The sequence below is a fragment of the Hypomesus transpacificus genome, chromosome 23 (assembly GCF_021917145.1).
Source record: "Hypomesus transpacificus isolate Combined female chromosome 23, fHypTra1, whole genome shotgun sequence".
NCBI classification, from domain to species: domain Eukaryota; kingdom Metazoa; phylum Chordata; class Actinopteri; order Osmeriformes; family Osmeridae; genus Hypomesus; species Hypomesus transpacificus.
In genome coordinates this window covers 94833-114392 of record NC_061082.1, presented here as the reverse complement: position 1 = coordinate 114392, position 19560 = coordinate 94833, and the positions used below count along the sequence as shown (strand labels likewise).

At 46.6% G+C, this 19560-nt stretch overlaps 4 protein-coding genes across 5 annotated transcripts; 3 read left to right on the top strand and 1 right to left on the bottom strand.

The window, feature by feature from the left end:
- Positions 1–2770: 2770 nt before the first annotated feature.
- On the top strand, positions 2771–6845 carry hsdl2 (hydroxysteroid dehydrogenase like 2). Its single transcript, XM_047046654.1, has 11 exons — positions 2771–3054; positions 3516–3679; positions 3827–3925; positions 4101–4215; positions 4697–4800; positions 5074–5172; positions 5400–5594; positions 5675–5746; positions 5980–6132; positions 6261–6389; positions 6620–6845. Exons 1-11 carry the CDS (start codon positions 3038–3040, stop codon positions 6733–6735), a joined length of 1263 nt encoding a protein of 420 aa, XP_046902610.1. The 5' UTR covers positions 2771–3037; the 3' UTR covers positions 6736–6845.
- Positions 6846–7008: 163 nt separating this feature from the next.
- On the top strand, positions 7009–11923 carry LOC124485205 (uncharacterized protein KIAA1958 homolog). 2 transcript variants are annotated; one of them, XM_047046649.1, is made up of 5 exons: positions 7009–7206; positions 8298–9304; positions 9434–9613; positions 9730–9921; positions 10432–11923. In XM_047046649.1, exons 2-5 carry the CDS (start codon positions 8314–8316, stop codon positions 10737–10739), a joined length of 1671 nt encoding a protein of 556 aa, XP_046902605.1. In that variant the 5' UTR covers positions 7009–7206; positions 8298–8313; the 3' UTR covers positions 10740–11923. The 2 variants fall into 2 exon arrangements, with proteins under 2 accessions (XP_046902605.1, XP_046902603.1); XM_047046647.1 differs by lacking the exon at positions 7009–7206 and adding an exon at positions 7219–7472.
- LOC124485210 (ints3 and nabp interacting protein) lies at positions 11738–13316 on the bottom strand. Its single transcript, XM_047046655.1, has 5 exons — positions 13175–13316; positions 12993–13086; positions 12803–12896; positions 12608–12698; positions 11738–12148 (listed from the first exon to the last, which is right to left on the bottom strand). Exons 2-5 carry the CDS (start codon positions 13015–13017, stop codon positions 12047–12049), a joined length of 312 nt encoding a protein of 103 aa, XP_046902611.1. The 5' UTR covers positions 13018–13086; positions 13175–13316; the 3' UTR covers positions 11738–12046.
- A 506-nt stretch (positions 13317–13822) lies between these two features.
- Positions 13823–19553, top strand: snx30 (sorting nexin family member 30). The gene is made up of 9 exons (XM_047046650.1): positions 13823–14122; positions 14830–15018; positions 15286–15396; positions 15607–15765; positions 15877–16066; positions 16140–16339; positions 16912–16998; positions 17180–17332; positions 17434–19553. The coding sequence occupies exons 1-9, from the start codon at positions 13985–13987 to the stop codon at positions 17575–17577; spliced, it is 1371 nt and encodes a 456-aa protein (XP_046902606.1). The 5' UTR covers positions 13823–13984; the 3' UTR covers positions 17578–19553.
- Positions 19554–19560: the final 7 nt, after the last annotated feature.

Below are 19560 nucleotides of genomic sequence, written 5' to 3'. Positions count from 1 at the left end.
ATCAATCCGTCCGAGTCGGCCAATTCACCTGTGTAAAATCATGAAAACCATGTCATTACATGTTTTGCAGATTATTTTACCTCGTTGAAAACAATGTTGTTCGACTTAATATCCCATTTGCTAGCCAAAGCGGCATACACTAAGTTATTGGTGACGTATTGGCCTAAACAGTTGGGGAGAGATGATGAGACAGCCTCAGGGACATAAATGAGAATTGAACCATGTCACAGCTTGTGTGTGTGAGGAAAGGACAGTGTGTGTTTGTGTGTGTGTGTGAGTGGATTGGATGTGTGTTTGTGTGTGTGTGTGAGTGGATTGGATGTGTGTTTGTGTGGGAGGAGTGTGTTTCTCCCAGGACCCCAGTGTGCTGTCCCTCTGCCCATAGGTGGCAACAGGTGGTCACAGTGGCCAATATCTAGCCCACATTTACCACAGTTTCTGATGTGTCTGTACAAGCAATTGTAAGACCAGAGACACTTGTGTTTGTCCCCGGCTGTGAAACAATTCGGTTAGATGTCAGGGAGATTGACTCATTAATATCTGAATCCGATTTAGAAATGTGCAAGTATGTTACCTGTAACCTCGAGCACTAAACAGTTATTGACATGCAACTCGGACATAGGTAATGTTCTGCTTGATCAGGGCACCAACCTTAAAGTATACATACTCACTAATCAGCTGTTTATCTCAGCTGTTTATCTCCAGAGGTGTGCCATTAAAGTGTGATTGTCATTTTAACATTACAGTCCCTTTTGTGCAAATGAACGACTGTCCCACACAAGTTTCTGAGTGACCAGTAACAAAAGGGCTGTATTGTTCAGGTCTCTACCAATACAGCCCTAGACTATAACAAGTTATGTATCTCCCATTGGGGATTGGGAAGAGATGAAGCAGAGATATTTATTTGAAACTTAATTCTTCTCTACTGTGATATGATGTGCTGTGCTATTCATAGTGTTACAGCAGTACTGAGTTTGCTGTCAGTGCTCACAGTCTAAAGTTTACCACAGAACCAGTGCATGTGTAAGCTTGTCACACCAGTCTTACCAGACTGGCTGCAGTCCTGTACACACACGACACAGCAACGCCTCCTTGGCACTGGTGTTTTCTCACGTCACTTAGAGAGCCAAGAAGGATGTTGGTGTTAAGGTGGCATCCATAGACAAGACTGGATGTGTGAGCACAACACTGTTGCTGGGGGAATGGTAGCATCTTTTTCTCCTTTTAAGGGGTTTCATCTTAAACCAGTGTTTATGTGTCATAAAAAAATAGCCAGCCAGCTAAAAAAATAAAAAATTGCCCACTAGTTTTTCCAGTTGGAACTCTGTTAGACCTGTCAAAGAGTTCCACAGATGAGGAATGCTACCTAGTAGGCCCTATGGTAAGGAATGTAGCTTTAGCAGTTTGTGTGTTGCTGGTCAGGATTGGTTCAACCTTCACTAATGTTCGAATTGTGCCTGCTTTCTTCCTTCAAATCAGATTGTACTTGTATAACCCTTTTACTGTACCATATGGTCAAGCTGCTCTCACAACAACTCAAAATTGTTGACATCCAGTGACTGTGCTGGCCACTCCATCATAGACATAATATCAGCTGAGAGTTCTTTACTTATATAGTTCTTTCCTAGTTAAGAGCTGTGCTTTGAGTCATTGTCATTTTGTTAGGGGAATTTGGCTCCAATCAAGCACCAACCACCGAGTATGGCATGGGGTAGCAAAATGGAGTGATTGCCTTGTTTCTTCAAGATCATTTTTACCCTGCAAAAATCTCCTACTTTACCACCCCCAAAGCACCCATCACTCATGCACTCCTCCAGCATCCTCTCATTTAGGCTGTTTTTCACAAATGTTCTTCTTTGTGAACCGAGCCCCTCACACTTGGGTTTGTCTGTCCTTATAACTTTATTCCAGTCTTCCTCTATCCAGTGTCTGTGTTCTTGTATCCATCTTAATCTTTTCTCTTTACTGGCCAGTCTGAGAGAGCTTTGTCTTTGAAACTCTGCATAGAAGGTCAGCATCTCAAAGGCTCTTCTCCTTTGACGTTGAGACTGGTATATTGCAGGTACTGTTTACTGAAGTTGCGTGTGAAGGACCTGTGAGGTGTCAGTTTCTCAAAGTAGACACCGAGTTGTATTTATCCTCTCGCTCAGTTGTGCACCGGGCCTCCCATTTCTCCTTCTATTCTGGTTAGAGCCAGTTTGCTCTGTTTTGTGAATGGAATAGTACACAGCGTAGAATGAGATCTTCAGTTTCTTGGCAATTTCTCACATGGAATAGTCTTCATTTATCTGTAATAGACTGAATAGTTTCAGAAGAAAGTTCTTTGTTTGTTCTTTGATTAACAAGTACTTTATTGTTGAACGAGTTAATAATTGTAGTTTTGTGAAGCTCTCCTATTTTGAGTTAAATGTGTCATAATGTTTATCCTACACAAGTTTCAGCCTTGTAAAATGTGTATTGTATTTGGTTAAATATCGAAATACGTATTAGAGTACCGAAATGTTTAGCTCCAGCAGGTGGCAGCAGTGTAATATATTGTAGAAAGACTTGTCTAGTTATGTTACATATTCGTGATATTCGTGACAAGTACAAGACGATTCCATGTTCTAACAGAGGATGTTACATTATAGTCTATTGTTAATCTTCACAGTGACGTGGTTTGATATGACTAATAATAAAACTATTATATGTCCAGTACAGTGACTATGTGTTGATTGTTGATCTTATACTCGTGAATCTTGGGTGTCGTATTCCAAAACGGAAGTGGATCTAGTCGGTCTTCCTGATCGCTGTCCTCCTAATACAATCTTGAACTGGGTGAAAGGCCATAGACTATATCATTCACACAGTGGAAGCTAGCGTTGGTAATTAGTTGGTAACAGTGTTGCGACGCTATTGTTCTACCTGCAAGTATATTCTGGTAAACCTGTCAACTTTGATCTCTTTAACGCAAGAAGTGTTAGTAGCTGGTCGTCCTCGCTCTGATTAGAACGCCAACTTAGCAGTGAAACCTTTGCAGAGATCTTGCGACTCAATAATGCTGCAAAACACAGGGTGAGTTGAATTTGTTAGTTAGCACATGACATATCTATCTAAAGATTTAGAGAAACATTTAACATCAATTTGAACTGCAATTGATTATTACAAAGTTTTTTAAACAGTACATGATAGCGTCAGACAATAACATGCCACTCACACACTGTTACTCTAAAGTTATCTACCTTGAATTCGTTACTAATGCTAGCTACGTAACTGGAATCATCACGACCTTTGGAAAAGTTGGTTGAACAATATTCCAAGTTGGCGCAGGGCAGCTGTCACCCTATGCCCTTGGTTAGCAAGCCCTCTTCTGCTAACCCTTGGGGGTTTCATCGATTGTCATGTATTAATATAAAATATTAATGATAATAATACTTTATTACAAGTTTAATGAAGTGGGGCCTATTTTAGTCTGTTTCGATATGAGAAGAATATTTTGCAGACAGTAGCATCACCTGTGTGTGTTGGTGTTGTAGTAAACTAGCAGGATGCACCCTCTTCATCACTGGGGCCAGCCGTGGCATCGGCAAGGCCATTGCCCTGAAGGCTGCCAAGGATGGTGCCAACATTGTCATCGCTGCCAAGACTGCACAAGCCCACCCCACACTACCTGGCACCATCTACACAGCAGCAGAGGAAAGTGAGTTGTGTGTTTGCACGTGATTATGCGAAGGACAGAGATTGTGTGTGTGTTTGGGGCTTCAGTTGTATGTGCCCCTTGGGGATATGTATGTAACATGTATCTAGTGTTGTGTTTGAGACTCCAATCCCTGTCTGTGTGCTCCAGTCGAAGCAGCAGGGGGCAAGGCCCTCCCCTGCATCGTGGACGTCAGAGATGAGAAGCAGATTGGTGCAGCTGTGGAGCAGGCGGTGCAAAAGTTTGGAGGTGAGGGCAACGGTCCTCTTAAGTAGGCCGTAATCTCACATGGCAGCGCCCCTTCTGCAGGCCTCCGAGTTAGCCACAGCTCATGGATTACTGGTCTTAGGCGTATTTATTGTACACTTACGATTTATGCACTGTGTAATAACTGTGTAACACTGGTGATTTCTCCATTCTGCAGGTATTGATATCTTAGTAAATAATGCCAGTGCCATCAACTTGACTGGGACTCTGGAGACACCCATGAAGAAGGTAGACCTCATGCTGGGAATCAACCTCAGGGGCACCTACCTCACGTGAGTATACTGTTCCTGTACGAGGGAACATGGCGTGTATACTAGATATAGTATATCTCAAACACACTGTCTTTTCAGTGACAATGTGAGTTCAATTAGGATAACACTAAGACCCTTTAATAGTTGTCAAATATGTGCTGGAAGACTTGGTTAGCGCTTAGCTCGTAGCTGCGTTTGTTTTCTTTGTAATGTCTGCAGCACGGGTTTGTCTGAGTCTTGTTGAGGCTAGGAATAGACGGGATGCATGAAGGGCTATTTCACAGACATTTGGGCAGTGACAGGGAATGCAACATCACCCATATGCTTTAATGTAGAGCATGGTGTATAAGCATCCAGTCTGAGAATCTAAGAGTCCTTGATGTGTTGTGGAGGCTTCGAAGGTCAAAAACAAAGTGGTGCCAACCCATGTACTGCTTTCCACACAAATATGAATCATTTAAAGACATAAATGAAAGTGACTGTGACCCTTGTGTTCCGCCAGGTCAAAGCTGTGCATCCCCCACCTCCTGAAGAGTAAAAATCCTCACATCCTGAACCTCAGCCCACCTCTCAACCTCAACCCTATCTGGTTCAAGAACCACACAGGTCAGCCCTGTTCTCCTACCTTGAACCTCCTGTAGGTCAGTAAGAGTCCCCTACCTAACACTCCTCCAAGTGGGTCATTATGAGTTCTACCAAGCACCCCCTTCCTGTGGGTCACCAAGGGTTCTTCTACCTAGAAACCCAATCCTGTAAGTCATTTAGGGGTCTCCTACATAGCACGCTCTCTTCTCTTGCTGGTCAGTCTTGTATTATGTATGAGATACAAAAAGAACTGCTGTATCTGTCATCATTAACATGCTGCTCCTTCTTTGCCAGCGTACACTATGGCCAAGTACGGGATGTCCATGTGTGTGCTTGGCATGGCCGAGGAATTCAGGGGATCCATCGCAGTCAACGCCTTATGGCCCAAGACAGGTGAGGTGAACAGTGAATGCTGACCTGCTCCTAGAGATCAATGCACAGGACTGGAGTAATTGAAGGATGAAATGGTTGCTCTCGATCGTCATACAAGGATAGGATTTGTTTTCTTTTCTGCCAAGTTGTATTAGGTAGCATGCTAGCATGGTGTTGGATGGTGTCCTGTGTTGTGTTGTCATGTAAGCTATCTGGCTGACCCTGACTGCTACCCTTTTGTGCTCCAGCCATCCAGACTGCAGCTATGGACATGCTAGGGGGCTCCGGGATAGGTCAACAGTGCCGGAAGGTGGAAATCATGTCAGACGCAGCCTACTCCATGTTCTGTAAGCCCACCAGCTTCACTGGAAACTTTGCCATCGACGAGGACATTCTGAAGACTGAGGGCATTACTGACTTTGACAACTACGCAGTGGCCCCAGGTGGGTTCTGGTGTTCCACCTTGAGTGAGATGTTCAGGATCTTGTTAAGACCCAGTCTGACGGGGCTGTTCTGTCCCCAGGTCATCCTCTACTGCCAGACTTCTTCCTGGACGAGGAGCCGGAGGACCTGGTCAAACACATGGAGCAGCATGGTGAGCACAAACACTGCCAGATCTACAACCCAAAGAGTGCAAAGTGTACAACCTAGTCACTTCACACCTAGAATTTCAGATCTAGAACCTCATTCCTAGAATCTCAGGTCTAGAACCCCTGGACCACAATGACTTTTTATGGGGTAATGATGCGATCCTCATCCTTGTCACTGTCAGGAAGTTCACGTATTGTATCCTCTCATAAGCCTGTTCTCCTGTTCCCATGGCGACAGGTGCCACCCCCGTGTTCAAAGGTGGGAAGAGCAGCAGTGAGCCGGCCCCGGCGTCTGGAGGGCCCATAGAGGACACCTTCAAGGTCATCAAGGGGGTGCTTAACCCAGATGTGGTCAAAACCACGCAAGGGGTCTACAAGTTCGACTTGTCAGGTGAGACTCTGCTAGACACACTTGGTTCAAGAGACTTCTTCAGTGCCCATGATCATGTAGGGAGCAGCCAAACCCCTCACCCAACTTAGACCTCACTTTGGTTGATGTTCTGTGTGTGTGTGTTTCAGGGGAGCACCCAGGTGTGTGGTATATTGACCTGAAGAACGATGCAGGCAGCGCCGGTCAAGGAGAACCCCCAGTCAAGGCCGATGTGGTTATGAGCATGGACAGTGCTGACTTCAGCAAGATGTTTGCAGGTGAGCAGATTTGAGAACTAGCTAAAAGTTATTTTGGAAAGTTGTCACATCAAAAACATAGCTTTTACTGAGACTAAACAGCCCAAGCCCATCATTGCAGACCTTCCAGTCGTGTATCGTCACTGAAACATAATATAACACTCATTGAGCACAGTTGAACACTGATGCAGCACTGCTAGTTCACTTTTACTTTCACGTGTGTAACATTTGCACTCTTGTTGGGCTCTCAGGCAAACTAAAGCCCACCATGGCCTTCATGTCTGGCAAGCTGAGGATCAAGGGAGACATGACCATGGCCATCAAGATGGAGAAGATGATGTCCATGATGCAGAAGTCCAAGCTGTAGTCAATGACAACGCTGCGAGTGTGCAGTTTGATCTGAATGTGTGGGAAGCAAATTGTCTGCCTTTTGTAACATGCAGTTTCTGTTCATAAATAAAGTGCTCTAATTGTAAAGCTGTTAGTTTGCAGTTGGTGCTTATTGAAGACCACTGGGTGAAAAGGGATGAACTTTCAGGAATGCTTAAAGGGCTGTACTGTACAGATTCATACACAGGTAAATCTCTATTTAATTAGCTATAACACTTGGTTACATGACGATGTGCATTATTAGTTTATTAATAACTCGTGACGTAATTAAACGTCCTCCATATTTCCGGTGAACGGTGTTTTTTTTATCATTTGGGAAATAAACGACCTGTTTGCCTTTTAGTGCGTGAGTCTATTACTATTAGCAAATCTTTAATAAAACATCTGGGTAAATGGCGAATTATTCCTTTTCGTTAAAGAGGAAATAAACAGTTACCACAGAGCAAAGGTAACTATTGTTTAAAGTAGTTTGTTTCAACTAAGCTAGTGCACTAAGATGTAGGTACGCTAGCTAGCTAGCTATCGTACGTCACTAGTGCTAGCTAGCGTTCTAGTCTACCTACTGTTCCAAGCAGGGTTCTTTTGTTCCAGCTAGCTATGCTACCACGCATCTAACATAATATGAGATAGCTTGCTACAATATATCGTTGTGATAGGTAACAAATTGGTTAAGTGTGATCATATATTAATGGTGTGGAATACAATGCTTGCCAGGTATGTATCTGTGACTGACGTGATGTGTTATGCATAGAATACACGTTCTGATGCCATCGATGATGCTCGGACTCTCAATCTTACCATTTTACATAGCTACAGTAGCCTAGCCCCATCTCATTGACAACCTGATGTGATAGTATAAGTTAGTTGGTCGAGCTATAGTTGTATTTTGTCGGTTATAGATTAGGCTAATGATGTCAATTGTTGACAGCGGTGGTAGGTGGATGTAGCTCTAATATAATCTGTACGACACACGTCTACCTCTTACTGTTAGTTAGATAGTTAGCTAGCTCGCCAGGTAAATGAGTCACTCGGGACGTAATTCCAACAGGCTATAGTAATGCTGTTAGTCTATGCATCTCAGCGAGGGGTTGCATGTCCAAACATTCTAGAATCTAGAAGTTCAATGGTCAACTAACGGCATCGATACCAGTCAAAAGTTTTCTTCCACATTCGAATTTTGGAACCTATAAACAGCGAGTTAGGGGGCATACACTGTTGAAAGTTCTAACATAGTCTCATTTTTAAATATATGTCATAAGTTACGGTTATAACATATAATAAACGATAGTTAATGGCCGCGTTTCCCAGATTCGTTAAGCTCTTAGCGCTTAAGAGCTTCTTAACGAATCTGGGAAACGCAGCCAATGTTAGCTAGCTGCAAAGTGAGCTTGGGTTGCTGTTACCATGGCAACCCAGTCCTTAACGGTGGGACATCCCAGCCAAGTTTAGCATGACCTAGGTCTAGTTGGTGAGCTCTGAAGTGATTGTATTGTCATCATGGATTAAAATCTTGTCTATTCTACAACCCTTCCCTCATAGGAAAAAGGAGCTCTTGATGGAGGACTGCCTGCACACTTCCTCAGAGAACCTGTCTAAGCTGGTGCGCTGGGCCCACAGCCACGGCACGATCTGCAGCCTTATCCCAGGCCTCAAACACGTCCTCACCGAGGGTTCCCATGGCAACCTCACCGCCATGTGGGGATGTGGTGCGGGCCACGCCTACCACTGGCCTCTGACCTCCTCCTGCAGGCCAGGGCAGAAAGAACGTGTTTCATGTTACCAGGACAACCGGGGAATCCTCTCTGAGGCAGGGCCCCAGACGGGCGCCGGCAGTGATCGCTTCCTAGCCAGGGCCTCGAAGGCCAAAGGGGGGAATAACCAGACGAGGGACTTGTGTGACTTCTCCAACTGTAGCGAGCCCTCGGAGGCAGACGACAACACAGAGGAGTTTGGCAGCAACCTGTTCGACACGGCGTGCGAGTCGTCAGCCACGGATGAAGACGGGGAGTATGAGCCTCAGCTCCCTGCCAGGAAGAGGGGGGGCACCCCAGGGGGGCCGGGGGGTCTGCGGTCAGAAGACAGGGCCGTGAAGAGGATCAAGCTGGAGGCGTCTGAGGACTATTACTACTTACTTGCTAACGGCCAACAAGCTCCAGCAACCGACTCAACCGACCCCAAGGCCACAAATGCCTCCGCCCGGCCATATGCGGGACACGGCTTTCCCACCAAGCCCTCCTCTGGGGATGGAGACTGTCTGGTTGCCTCCTCCTCCTCTTCCCTACTCTGCTCATCCGCCCCTCACACCTCTTTAGCCAAGCTGGCCTGTGGCCTGGCACCCCAGCCTCCCCTCATACACCAGGAGCCCAGCCAGAACATGAGCCTCTCCAGGGAGACGCGGCCGGCGGGCCCCAGCCCCGGTGACCTCCTCCTGGGCTCTGAGGAGCTGCTGAGGGCTGGAGAAACAGGCCTGGGGGAACTGAAAGCTGAGCTGGAGCTGGCAGCACAAACTCTGGCCAGCAACACGGACACCCCAGGAGAAGCAGCAGGTACGCTATCCTCAACGCCGACCTCCGCAGTTTAGACACCACCGCGGTCGTGGTCTCCAGCCCTTTCCAACGAAACGGGTGCTCCGTTTATTCGGGGTGTTGAACTGTGTTTGTGTGTGTGTGCCGCAGCGGGCCCGGCGCCGGGCGAGATCGAGCGTCTGCGCTCGCTGCTGCAGGCGGAGATGAGCCGCAGCCAGCTGATGGTGGAGACCATCAGCAGCCTGAAGCAGGACAAGGAGCTGCTCCAGCAGGAGCTCACCAAGAAGGCCGAGCTCATCTGCGATTTCCTGCAGGACCAACTGCGCCCAGGTACCGCTTCTGCACGCTACGCACGTACAGTACACACGCACGCACGCACACACACCCACCCACATCCCCTGTTTGTGTCGTCACGTTCTCTCTGTACTGTCTCGCTGCCCCTCCAGAGAAGAGGAGGGCTCACTCGTCCAATCACACGGAGGCGGGCAGCTCCCACATGGCGTCGTTTGTCGAGGAGGCGGCCTTCGATTCGCCGGTGCTCTTTGACTCCTTCGAGGAGGTGGAGCTCCATCCCCTGGATCGCCACAGAGGCCTGAAGAGCAAGAGGAACAGGGACGGAGAGAACACGCGCGTCCGGAGTAAGACCCTGTACCCTACACACTTACATCATATCCCCCTAACCCCTGTACCCTACACACTTACATCAAATATCCCTAACCCCTGTACCCTACACGCTTACATCATATCCCCCTAACCCCTGTACCCTACACACTTACATCAAATATCCCTAACCCCTGTACCCTACACGCTTACATCATATCCCCCTAACCCCTGTACCCTACACGCTTACATCATATCCCCCTAACCCCTGTACCCTACACGCTTACATCATATCCCCCTAACCCCTGTACCCTACACGCTTACATCATATCACCCTAACCCCTGTACCCTACACGCTTACATCATATCACCCTAACCCCTGTATCCTACACACTTACATCATATCACCCTAACCCTACACACTTACATACTACACTAACTACCCTAACTAACTACACTCAACCCCCAACTCCTACATCCTAACCCCTGCACCCTTCCAGGTCTTCCAGGGTCAGGAGCTGCATTCTAACCCTGTCTCCCTTCCCCAGTGAAGAATGTCGTCGGCGTGATCGCCCGCTACATGGCGGCGCTGCAGGAGTTCAAACGCAGCGTGTCCATGAAGGTGGCGTTCGACCGCGTGGGCGTGGACCGCAACACCATCTCCCGCACGGCGGCCATTGCCGAGCTGAGCCTGGCAGCCCCCGAGGTGTTCCACGCGCTGGCGCCCTGGGATGAGAAGGAGGAGACGCTGGCACACTATGCCCACAGATGCCGGCAGGCGATGGACGACAACATCAGAGCCAAGATCAAGAGCATGAAGGCCAAAGGAGACCTGCTGCCAATTGTCAGCAAGTAGGTCCGAAACCTTTGACTGGCTAGGTACCTCAAACTGGCTAGGCTAGGGACTTATGGAGGTCTGGGCCTGAGGATGTAGTGTGTGCCTGCCTTGGTGTGGGGTGGTCTTATGGGCTTGGACCTGGGGTTGGAACGTGTGGTTCAGAATGACAAGAGCTCGTGGGAAGGAGAGGTTTGGTCTTGGGAATGTCTCCTGAGGATGACCCTGTTCAGATGGGGTCATTGGTTTGATCTGTTGCCTGTCTGTCCCTAAAGTCTGGGTTAAACTCAATCACTCAACATTTGACTATCATGTGATTGACAGTTGAATGCAACTATGAGCCAGCCTTACATCTGCCCCACCATCCCAAACCCCTGGACTAACCAAAACCCTTAACTTTATTGCTGGGCACAAAAGAGATTCACCATAATCACTAATATTTATGTGAAAAAGATAAGTTGTTTTTAATGTATATATTCTTATTAGAGATCCCCAGTCCAGTAAAATCTTACACGTGTTTTTGTTATTGCATGTTCACTTTTAGCTGTGATCTGGTGTGCTCCGTTCTAAGCTGTGTGTGTGTGTTTTCTTCTGTAGAGTTTCAGGGCGTCTGTGTCCATCTGCAGTCAGTTTGTTTGAACACAGACACATCCTTCTGAGCCCACTTTGCAGAATGCATAAGCTGTTATCAGCAGTGGGAAAGCAGAAGGCATATGAAAAAGATTTGAAAGACACTGAAGTCTAATGAAATGACGAATCAATCTATTATTTTCCATCAAAAGGTCTTCTTTGCAGATCTACATGGTACATACTCTCATATTGATATCAATACTTGGGCTTGTTACCATTGACATCTATAACGATCCCAGCTAACTACTGAAAGCCTGGTTATGACCTTCAGCCTCTGAATATTCTGTAGCTTGTCTGGCCCTCATGTTTTACAATCAGACCACCTAAAAGCCTGAGGACTTGTTTGACTGTTACACACACACCTTAAGAAGACAATTTGAGAAACAATACCTGACCTACATATAATGGTGTTTAATGATGAAATTATAAATGTATACGGTACCAATGAATAATAAGTGTGTGGGAAAATATGACAGTTGGAAGCTGTGTTCAAATGTAATAGCATTGGTAGTACACTTACTGTTCACTTGATCTTAAATTGAATATGCCTTAATAAAAACATTACAAAAGCAAAACGTAATCCACACGTGTCACATACGTAGAAACATGGTAACAGCAGCCCCCCCCCCCCCCCCATCCTCTCCCTCAGTCTCTCCCAGCACCTCTCCTCGCCCCCCCCCCCCTTCCCACCCCACTCTTCATTGTCCTTCGGGGTCTAGTCGAGGCAAAACTGGCAGGATGAGGTTCCCAAAGGACGAATCTTGGGTGATGAAGAATCCGGAAGAATGAGCGTGAGCATGCTGCAACACAAAGGCAGGATCACCTACTACAGTGGGACTACACATCTTCCGATGTTGGCAAATCTCCTTTCTAGGTACTGGAGTTAATAAGCATTGAGAGAGTAACACCAGACAAGTAATTAGACTCAAGAATAATGATTAAATCAAAGACGCAAAAATCGCTTTGATGCAAAGTCTCTCTCGCATGAAGGTCGTTTTGTTCCCTTGGAATTTGCAGTGGGGCAAATAGGGCAAAATCTCAATCCTAGATGGGACAGTTATGTATATATCAGTCTCAACCTATCAGAAGTCTTCTCCAAAACAGACCAAATTAACCCTGGCCCTAGGCACCAGGGCCTGACCGGCTCATAGATGGACTGAAATATAAATGTTATGGATATTCCCACAAGGGGTGTCATCTGTCAAAACCTATGGTGGAAACTCATCTACTTCCTGTCTAACTTGTGAGACCAGACTTACCTGAAGGGCAGCTTTCTGCTGGGCTGCAATATGCTGTTGCTCAGCATGGTCTCGGAAGTCTTTATTTACTGCTGGTCTTGATAAAGGGATACTGGGAGAAATAATAAATTAAAAAGGGGGGGGGGGGGGGTTAGGCGATTCTCGCTGAATAAATAGATGTGTATGTCTACAAAATAGAGGTGTGAGTCTACAAACCTCGCTCCAGGATTAATGGTCTGGTTTTGAATAAGGCGCCTTTTCTCCTTATCCAGTTCAGCCAATATGGCAACGCGGTTTTTGTTCTGGAAACCTTCGAACAAAATCAAATATATTTACACTAGTTGTCAACAAACAAAGTAGGGGCACAATTTGATGTTTAGGAATCGGTTGTCTTGGCAATACCTACCTTGAGCAGGAGGATTTGCGGCCATGTCAATTTGTGTCTTCTGTTTTGCTCAGCAGCTCTACAAGAAATACTGCCTGGGCTGGGCAGGATGAGGCTAAGATGAAAGACAAGGAGTCTATATATGAGCTGATGTATGTCGTTTTATCGGTGGCAGACCATACCAGTTATCTCACTATGCTTACATGATTAGGGAGCCGTTTAAGTTTAGCTTTTATTTACCACACACAACGTAAAACTATCAATAAAACCACGTGATATATGCAGCATTTTGTATCACTACCGGGTACCGCTATTTTACTTCCGACTCTGGTTAACGTGGATCGACTTGGAGAGACTGGCCTCAGAAGTCCTCAAAAGCACTTCCGATTTAGTGAATTTGCTTTCAAAATAAGAGTGGGGCCTAAAAAGTTAACTAATGTATGGCGCAAAATAAATTGAAAATAGCTCATCTGAGTAGGAATAACTCTAACTAACTCTATTTTTTTTTTAGAGTTCTGATTATTTTCTTATTTTTTTACCCTGACCTCTCAAAAGTCAATGCGGCAATCAGCATACCAACAAGTTCGTGGGAGTTTGGAGAAGTTTAGAAGAGGGTCAGTATAAGTGGTCAGTTAAGTTAAATGCTGATTATAGGCCGAAGGTTTTCACAGTAGGCTATCATAATTTAAACCCCAAATGCGTACAATTTTAACAGTTGATTGATGATTTGACTTGAAGAGTTTACTTTGGACATTAAAATTGTATAAAAACTAGTTAGCTCAATGACCTTTATTTTGAAAATGTGTAAGAAGAGGAAATTAAATTCTTTGTTGTGGCCGCCTTTACCTTGTTTAGTCCGAGTCAGCTGACAGCTGTGTGCAGCCAGCAGCGGGTGTACCATCTGACACACAGCGCTGGAATAATCTCCAAACAAATCACTCTGTCCGGGCCTGACCACAAAGATAGAGATAGTCATATCGAAAAATCCCTTTTGGTTCCTGTTCGCTCGTACAATGAGTGCTGGCACTCCTAAATCACTGGCGTCGTCAGGGCAGTTACCCATCCAGGAGGTTTGCCACCCTCTCTCCGCGGAAGACTCCGCTCTCACACCCAGTCCAGATGTAGCAAACACCGCCAGCGCTGGGGGTAAGGTAAGACATCCACAGGGACCAGCTGCACAACGGAGGATAATCATAATGCAGTGTCTAATAATATAATATAGCCATGGCTTTATTATACAAACACAACCAAACTAGTTTAAAATTAGCATGATGCTAGCAAACAGACATTTGTGAGATTGATGCGAAGCGTAATTTATAAATGAAAAGCCAGTATGTTCTCAGCTCCATATTTAGTAAGAAAGCCATTCTTTTCATAATATAAACCAGTGTGTGTGTGTGTGTGTGTGTGTGTGTGTGTGTGTGTGTGTGTTTGTGTGCGCGCGCGTGTTTGTTTGTATGTGTGCACTAATAGGTCATATCAGTGCTATGTATGTAGACTTACTCATTAACCATACTGTCTCTCTGTTTTGTTGCTTCAAGGCAGCAGGATAGGCTTACTGCTAGCTTGGTCCTGGCTGGCAACATCATGAAATGTAGCTTAGAATCTCCCCATCAGCAGAGAATGTCTCGACGCTGCACTTATTGGGGTAGCTGACAGGCGAGGAATACTATACATTTGTTGAACAGTCCGAGACAGAATCAAGCAAGACCTCAAACAATAGAATCACTGTTCACTGAAGCAAGAACGGAGAATACAAAAAAAGAGAGAAAACATTCTATCGCTTCTTTGTTTGTATGTTTGTTTCCCCTGGTGATGCAGAGCTTACAACATTCCTCCCTCGCTTCTCTCCGCCCAGGAACTAAGCTTACCCAATGGCACGCAGGTCGAGACCTCCAGCCCCGCCTCATCATCCTCTCTCCTGAACCGCCTGCAGCTGGATGATGACCCTGACGGAGAGACTCGTGACCTGTTCGTTACCGTGGACGACCCCAAGAAGCACGTGTCCACCATGGAGACGTACATCACTTACCGAGTCTCAACCAAGGTCCTTAGCACCACTCACCCGTAGTGTTTGATCTAGACAGGGAGTGCAAATTGAGTTTGTCTTTCACACTGATGCGCCAGAAGATTCTGTGGGAGAGGCTCTACCAGAACAGTGCACTGGCAGCTGCAGGAATGAAGCTATATCTCAGTTATTTCCTCTAGAAGTAGGCACAGAGTTTAGCTACAGTATATGGAGGTGTATGCAGTAAGGTAAAGCGTATATCGATCTGCAGGCAAGGGTCTTATGGTTTTCTCCCTGTGCTTTCAGACGACGCGGGTGGAATTCAACCTCCCAGAATACTCTGTCAGGCGACGCTATCAAGACTTTGATTGGCTGAGAAACAAGCTGGAAGAAACTCAGTCCACACACCTGATTCCTGTAAGTTCCCATTATCCATTCTGGGGCCAGATTGTAGAAACAGCTGTCTGTTCCAGATCTAGAACCTACCACTTACATTTGGCAGACACTGAGACTAGAACCTATATTCTGCACGGGAACTCAACTACTGTTGTGGATATAAAACCTTGAACCCATTCTGTATTCCAGTAACCTTTTAGATGAACTTGGTTCTCCTTGTTCTGCTTGCAGCCTCTTCCAGAGAAGTTTGTGGTGAAAGGCGTGGTTGACCGTTTCTCTGAGGAGTTTGTGGAGACAAGGAGGAAGGCGCTCGACAAATTCCTGAAGCGTGTGGCCGACCATCCTGTCCTGTCCTTCAACCAGCACCTAAATGCCTTCCTCTCCTCCAAGGTCAGCGTCTCTTATCATTCACCTCCTCTGCAGGCCATACTTGGATGGCTGCGAGGCCTTAATGCTGTGTAATAAACCATGATTCATGTGTGTCTGTGCTGGTGTGCTCAGGACCTGAACAAGAGACAGGGCCTGGCCTTACTGACGAAGATGGGGGAGTCTGTCAAATACGTGACGGGGGGGTACAAGCTGCGGGCGCGGCCGCCCGAGTTCGTCTCCATGGGAGACTACCTGGACATGTTCACCCAAAAGCTGGGAACCATCGACAGGATCGCTCAGAGGATCATTAAAGAACAGTCAGGTGTGGCCTCCAGTCCTCTCCCACACCCTGACCTCTGACTCCAGGAGCCCTGACCTCTGTCCTCTGTCCTCAGAGTACCTGGTGGAGCTGAGGGAGTATGGGCCCATCTATTCCAGCTGGGCGGGGTCGGAGGACGAGCTGCAGGAGCCTCTGGAGGGGGTGGCGGGCTCCGTGGCCACCAGCGGCAGCGCGCTGGAGGAACTGACGCTGGACATGAGCGAGGACTTCCTGCCCGTGCTCCGAGAGTACGTCCTCTACATCGACTCCATGAAGGTAGGGTTGTCTCCGTGGTGACCATGCATGAAGCATTCTCCTCTCCAGAATGGTGTTTATCCACTAGTAGCTATCGTTGTCGGACATCTTTTTATTCCTCCCTGACACTTGACACCTTACACTGCATTCCAATCACATGCAATCATTTCATTGGCAGTGGCGGTGGTCAGTCTCTGAATGTGATCCTTGTGGAATGCTTGAATCCTACTGTGAAAAGTCCCTCAACAATTCATTTAGTGACGTCTGAGTTTGAGCTAGGCCTGCTTCCTGTTGGGTTTTCCTGGCCATATGTGATGGACTTGATTTTGTAACCTTAAACCCTCAGTGTACAGGATGTAGACTAGTTTCACTTCCTGTTTCCATGCTGACAGCATTACAACACACACAGCCAGAGATCTAGTGTTGAACCACAGAGATAACAGTCAAACTGGCCGAGTGGACAGTTTAGGGTCATAGAGACAATCAACAATCAGATCAAACCGTTCCAGTGTAATTGCTATGACAAGCCAGTTCAAGTTGCAGTAGTTACTCAGATTCTTACAAGGTGTGTGTTGCTGCTGTTTGGAATCTAGAATGTTCTAAAGAAGAGGGACCAGGTGCAGGCAGAGTACGAGGCGAGGCTGGAGGCTGCAGCCCTACGGAGGGACGAGGGACTGCCGGTATGGCCCTCTCCTCCTCCCCTCTCCTCTTCCTCTCCTCCCCTCTCTTCTCTCCTCCTCCTCCTCCTCTCCTCTCCTCTCCTCCTCTTTTCTCCTCTCCTCTCCTCTCATCTCCTCTCCTCTCTTCCTCCTCCCCTCTGCTCTCCTGTCTTGTAGTTCAGTGCTGTGTGTCCCCCTGCAGGTTCCTGTTGAGGTGGAGAAATGCCAGGACCGCCTGGAGTGTTTCAACGCTGACCTGAAGGCAGACTGGGAACGCTGGCAGAGCAACAAGAGACAGGACTTCAGACAGCTGCTCACGGGGATGGCTGACAAAAACATCCAGTTCTACCAGAAGGTTAGCTTGTTGGCTCCACCTCCTCTTCCACATGTCAACCATGTTGTGGTCTCTCTCTGGGTTGGATTTTGAGCCTGTTGTCGTCTCTCTGTGGGTTTCAGTGCCAGGCGTCATGGGAGTCCATCATTCCACTACTACATAACAAAAAGGAGGGCGAAGAGGAGGAGGAAGAAGAAGAAGAGGAGGAGGAGGAGCAGGAGGAAGGGGAAGAGGACGAAGAGGAGAAGAAAACGGAAATCAACTGAATGTGAGACCTCCTGCCCCCGAACACCTCCTCTTCACTCTCAACTTCCTGCACAGAGGAGGAGCAGGACTTCCTGTCTCTCAGATACTCTCGCTGAAGGAGGTTCTGCCTCCAGCTCCCAGTGTCTCCACCTGCTGGACGGGAGCGTGTCTACGACACAGACGTGAGGTGCCCTCAGACTCGACTCTCTCATCTGACTGGTTCTACTGGGAGCTGCCCGAGCCTTCCTCTCTTGGACTGTCTGTCTGACAGCCAATCAACCAATAATGCTCGAGGAGCAGTTAACACAGGCCAAAGGAACAGGAAGTGTAAGAAGGAAAAAGTGAAAGAGAGAGGTGGGTGGGGGAGAGAGAGAGACGGGCATGTAATATGTATAGGTTTTCAGTGACATGTTTTGTTGTTTTTCCCCCGAGTTAACTTTTGCCAATGATCCTGAAGTCAGTGAAGATGAAGTACATCTTTTGCCAAAGATGGAAAACACTTCTCATAGTTTTCCTTTCATCAAACCTGTACAGAAAACTGGTCTGCACGATGGAGGAAGATGCTCGCAGATAATGGTCTTAATTTGAACAAACATACAAGTCCCCGTGCAAAATGCTCCTGTAGACTGATGCCTGCTATTTCAGCGTAATATACAGTCAAAAGAGTCTCAAAGGATTGGTATGACAGTTGACAATTCTTTGTCTGTGTTGCTAGCCAGCAGCTAGCTCTAGCTTAGCATTGCAGGCTGTCAGCTTGTTGGCCCACTGTCTGTAGCTAGCATCTAGCAGTCCCTGTGCTGAGCTGACAACAGTTGCTCTGCTCTGGCTGTTTCATATTTAGATTGTCTTTAATTATCACTGCTTTCCTCTGTAATTGGAACTACAGCTTCCAGCCCAGCCAAGCCCCCAAGGTACCGCCTACATTGTGGAGCGAGAGCAGGCTATTCTGGTTCTGGGTATTCTTCAAGGTCAATTTAGGGTTTGCGTTTAACAACAGAAGCTTGAGTTCGGCAATTGGGGAACCATTGTTTTTGAGTTCTAACTGTTGAATCACTGTTACAATGTTACTCAGAGAGACCCCCCCTGTCAAAGTGAGGAGCACGTTATGTTTGTCATGGGACATGTGGGAGTGTCTGCCCCCTGGTGTCCAAAATGTAGAACTGCAGACTGGACATGTAGGTACAGCAGTCTGCTGGCCACAGGTTAAGTGTGTGCTGCGTCTGCTAACATTTATATATGCTCCTCTTTGTAGTTTGGGAGATGAGATGGACCAAATGTGAAACACCCATGTCTTGGTCAAATACTTAGAGATCCAAACTCCAGTATAGTACGAAAAATATAAGGTGTTGGAACTTGGTTTGCACCTGAATTGTACTTGACCCATGTGTGTGTGTGTGTATCTATTCTTCCTGCTACTTCTCCTTACCCCCTATCAGCTACACCTGAGTTGAGTGTCCAGGCAGCTACAGATGTCTCATTAGGTTGTCAGTGGTGAATATGGAGTGACTAATTAATAAACTCTCACACAGACCGCATGAAGAAGGGGGACATGACATCCAAAGTTCTGCTCAAATTGCAATATGTAGCTCCCTATTTTTCTATTCACCTACGGTTCGGTGTGGTTGTGAAGACCGGGGTTTTCTGACAGGGGTATGTGTATATGTGTGGGCACTGTTTATAATACTAAAGTAAGGGCAACTGTGCTCTGTGCTGGCTATATTGGTCTGTATACATGCTGTGTGGACGTTTGTGTCTTTCTGTTTTTTCTACTCTTTCACCTTGAGGTTTTCTTTGCCAAACGCAGCCTGTTTAACCTTTTCCTCTCTTCCTGCCCCCACGTGTGCACTGTTTACTGTTGCATTCCTAATCATGTACATTTTGATGTTGAAATAACAACATATTTGAATAATCACCTCTACATCTGTTGTTTTGATGCAATTTTCTTTACCTCAAATTATTTTGAATATTGGACCAATAAAAATAGAATGTATTTAAATCTATGG